Source organism: Triticum dicoccoides, chromosome 6B (assembly GCF_002162155.2).
Source record: "Triticum dicoccoides isolate Atlit2015 ecotype Zavitan chromosome 6B, WEW_v2.0, whole genome shotgun sequence".
NCBI lineage: Eukaryota > Viridiplantae > Streptophyta > Magnoliopsida > Poales > Poaceae > Triticum > Triticum dicoccoides.
Window position 1 is genome coordinate 585,367,817 of NC_041391.1, and position 3,958 is coordinate 585,371,774.

The 3,958-nt window shown below is 45.9% G+C and overlaps 1 protein-coding gene across 1 annotated transcript; it reads left to right on the plus strand.

Annotated features, from left to right (window-relative positions):
- The first annotated feature begins 570 nt into the window (after positions 1-570).
- Positions 571-3,579, plus strand: LOC119326701. The gene is made up of 3 exons (XM_037600320.1): positions 571-1,115; positions 2,078-2,115; positions 2,256-3,579. Exons 1-3 carry the CDS (start codon positions 791-793, stop codon positions 3,276-3,278), a joined length of 1,386 nt encoding a protein of 461 aa, XP_037456217.1. The 5' UTR covers positions 571-790; the 3' UTR covers positions 3,279-3,579.
- The last annotated feature ends 379 nt before the right edge of the window (positions 3,580-3,958 follow it).

A 3,958-nucleotide genomic window follows, 5' to 3' on the forward strand; every position in this document is an offset into this window, starting at 1 on the left:
GGCGTTTGGTGAGGTCAGATAGGGCGTATACCAGAACTGTTGGCGCATAGCCTGTAGGCGTAACCCTCCTCTTCCGCTGTCCTCTGGACTGTGGACTGGCGTGGAGCCAAGATCTGTCCGGGTTTGGATTGATTCGCCATTGGACTGTCCGAGCTCATATTCAAGTATACGTATTTTGGTGCTGTTACCCTGAACTAAAAATTGAGGGTTTAACTGAACCTCGAGTCTGCCCCCGCTTTCGGAACTAGGTTGGTGTTGCACACACGCACACCATGCTGTTATGTGCTATTGCAGGTAGTGTTGAATCTCGTGGCTTTGAAACATAAGCATATTTAAGGTGGGGGGAGGAAAAAGTCATTGGAACATTACAAAAGAATGAACTAGTCAGCCTGGTGAACCTCAAACTTTACTACGCATAAAATGTTTGTTTGGTGCAGAATATGCTGATTTGTATGTGAGAGACATGTTGTGGGTTTGATGAGGTCCTTGTTATTTATGTTAGTGACCTTTTGTAGATGAAGATAATAGCCTTTGTATTTAGAACAAGAAACTATTTCAGTCGTATCTAACTTGTTCTGTAAATGCCACAGGTGACACTGTTTGAAGCCCTCTGTCTCTTGACTTGACAATAACAAGTTATCGACGCTGCGAGTAAGCTTTATTTGTCGAACAAAAATAAGCTAGTAGTATTTGCACGTGATTGGGCAAATTAGTCAAGACGGGCGCTCTTTGCTGCGTGGCCGCTAGGCCACATGGGACAAAGTCTAATCCTGCTAGCAGAGACTGTTCCATGGATCCTACAGAGCCTCGTTGGCGGATGAATTCGAGCTTCTCTCCTCCGTCGCGGGGATGGGACTGCATGTACTCATCAGACGGATTGCCTCATAGGACTCCTGATGCTCCACATGATCATCCACCTTATGTGTCATCACTATCATCACATAGTAAAGGAAGTAGAAGTGCATTTGGCAGTGACCAGTACCTGAATCACCACCACTCTGTATCTGATGGAGCACTTTCTTATTTTGGTAGTCCTGTTGACAGCCTTCAGGCTCCACGTTGGACACCCTCTCTGCAAAGATTTGATCTTGGCGAGTTCTCTACACCTGGAGGAGGTATATATATATTCTTGTTCCTGATTACATACTGTGGATGCTGTCTTGCCATGTCTGCATTTATGTAATATACATATCTCTTCACAGAATAATGAATGGAGGCTGTCACTGAAAAAATTAACATGATAACACATTTGGAAGCATTGCATTATGTTGTAACATAGGCTTGTTTTGGTGTTAGTACGAAAGAAATTTGCTGAATTGCCTGGCTTTCCTTGCAAATAGTACTTGAAACATGGCTTGTGAATCACTGTCTTGACAGTCTATAAGTGCTGTATGTAGCGCCATTTGGATGGTCTAATTATTTCCGAAAAGATCCTGCTACACTCTTGATGTCTTCCCAAGTTCTTAACTTTTTTTGGGATATTGTGTATTGTCCCGTTCATACATGGAATGCTTCATTAAACAGTACAAAGTCTTCTGTATCAAAGATGCTAAGTAAGTATTATGTCTGGTTTGTCTAGCATAAATTTTCAACAAGATCTGAACCCAAAGAATATTATTCCCATGTCAAGGTGAGATGAGTGTGGCATGAAGGAAGTAAATCTGTACCCGTATTCGGATGAATACAAGTTCATTGAAGAATTGAGTAAGAAACTTGGTAAACACATGCCCTAATTGGATGAAATACAAGTTCCATTGACGAATTACATTTTGATGTGATTCAGGGGCACATTATGAGAGCTGGTTTTGCAGATTTAGTTACTCGGTTTCTAATTGTATCAGTTTTCATACAGCACCATTTACTTTGTCAATTGGTTTCATTGGAAATTTGGCAAAAAATATTAACCGTATACATGGGCATCAGTGCTCAGTGGTACACGTTAGAAACAGCTACCCCTGCAACACCTGAATTTTTCTTTCATCCATGTTCATGATTACTGATCAGTCATTACTATAGTGCTAGTGTTCCTTTGTTAGCTTCCTGTTTAATTAACCATTTCTCTACTCTTTGCGACCAGGACCGAAACCTGAAAGTTCCGATCTCCAATCCAGCGAGGTAGGCTCCATTTTATTTTCGTTTACTTAATCCCCCTAGTTCTCTGTCAGCTAGCATGCTTCTAACCAAAATAAACATATAGGCGTGTCCTCTGTATCATAGTGCTGATTTTTATTTTTTTTGTTCATCCTGTGCTGCAGAGACATTTAACTGCTGTGAGCAGTTTCAGTTCTGCATCCCCATTCTCGGAAACAAGTCAGCTGGCAGCTTCTGGTAAACGACCAGCTTCACATCTACCTCGCAATCATCTGGGAAGGCGATCCTTTATGTCAACACCAGTCTACCCGCTAGTCTTCCGCAATCCAGTGTCAGAAGCAGAAGCCTCAGGGGTGGCTGAGGCTAGTAATGCTGGGCGTACCACACCGAGTGATGACAGCCTGGCTTCTCCTGTGTGGAGGCGCAGTTTGGCGAGTCCTGAGCTCAAGTTCCATGACACACTGAGTGAACTTCGGAAGATGGAGGCTTCTCCTGAGCCTAACACGAGCTCTAGGAGGGAAGGATTCAGATGGAGCAGTGCTAGCAGCTATGATTTTAGATATGATGGTGATGCCATTGACATTTCAGACCATATCAGTATTGACTCCCAAAGATCCCCAACAAGTTCAACGAGTTTCCTGAAATGTGGCTTATGCGAGAGATTCCTCAGGCAGAAGTCGCCATGGAGCTCAAACCGGATAGTTCGAAATACCAATATGCCAGTAGCAGCAGTCCTCCCATGCCGTCATGTCTTCCACGCAGACTGCCTGGAGGAAAGTACTCCGAGGAGTGAAGCCCATGAACCACCTTGCCCGCTGTGCACGCGAGCTCCCGATAGTGAAGGATGTGTATCATTCTCGGAGCCTCTTCACGCCGCGCTCAGATCCGCTCGCAGGAATCATGGCATTCGTTTTTCTTCTGGTGATGCAGGTGGTAGCAGCAGCAGCGCAAACCCTTCTCGCAACGACCACGTGTTGAAGAGAAATCAGTCTGCGCTCGCGCCTGCGCGCAGCGGCTCGCTGTTCCGGAACCGTTTCAAGAAGCAGTTCCCCTTCAAGGGGAGGCTCGGGAAGGACCTCTTTGGTGGCAGGGTTTTCAGGAAGGTCGGCTCGTCGTCGTCTTCGGGGGGCCAAAAGGACGACCGTCAGCTGCCAGCAGCTAATAAGCCTGACCGATCCATGGAGTAAGTAAGCTAGAGCGAAGGCGCGCCTCTATATTGTTCGCCGCCGTTACTCTACCCTTGTACCGTGTCCAAATCCGTAGTAGATGTATCCATAAACATGAAATGCAGTGCCAGTGCGCTGCGAGTACTCAGTCCAGGACGGAGCTTGTTTGTTTTGTTTGGACGGTGCCTGCCTTGGATGTGGCACCATGAGTGCGTGAACTAACTGTGCTGTGCTTTCATCATGACTCGTTTTGCCGCCTGTTGTTTTGTTTGGAGCATGCTATATTGAAAACCGGCAGGTCCGGCTCTGGAGTATTGACAGACGAGAACAGCTATCGTTTGCCATTGTTGTGCTTTGTTTCCCGTGGCCGTGGGTGTCCATGTTTAATAGCTGGTGCACATGCATTCCATCGTTGAACGGTTTACATCTTTGTGGCAAGTTGGTGGTGGCATCAAGTTCTGGGGTGAAAACCCAAAGTCTGGCTTTCATTGGTTGTACCGAACGTCTAGTCTGCTCGGACTCTCTTCCCTGAGTGAAAATCCATGATCTGATTCATATGGTTGGATCTGACGGCGATGGTGTTCATGCACCGATATCTCCCTAGAGGTGTCACAGTTTGGGATCTTGTGGTAATGGTGCTGCCTACGGCGGTGGTAGTTGTTAATGTTAATGTTGCAATAGGTTGTTCGTCTCGCCTTGAC

Coding starts and splice junctions, on each gene's coding strand:
- LOC119326701 (XM_037600320.1), top strand. CDS start 791: ATGGATCCTACAGAGCCTCGTTGGCGGATGAATTCGAGCTTCTCTCCT. Junction 1,116..2,077: donor GTTCTCTACACCTGGAGGAG/GTATATATATAT, acceptor CTTTGCGACCAG/GACCGAAACCTGAAAGTTCC. Junction 2,116..2,255: donor CCGATCTCCAATCCAGCGAG/GTAGGCTCCATT, acceptor CCTGTGCTGCAG/AGACATTTAACTGCTGTGAG.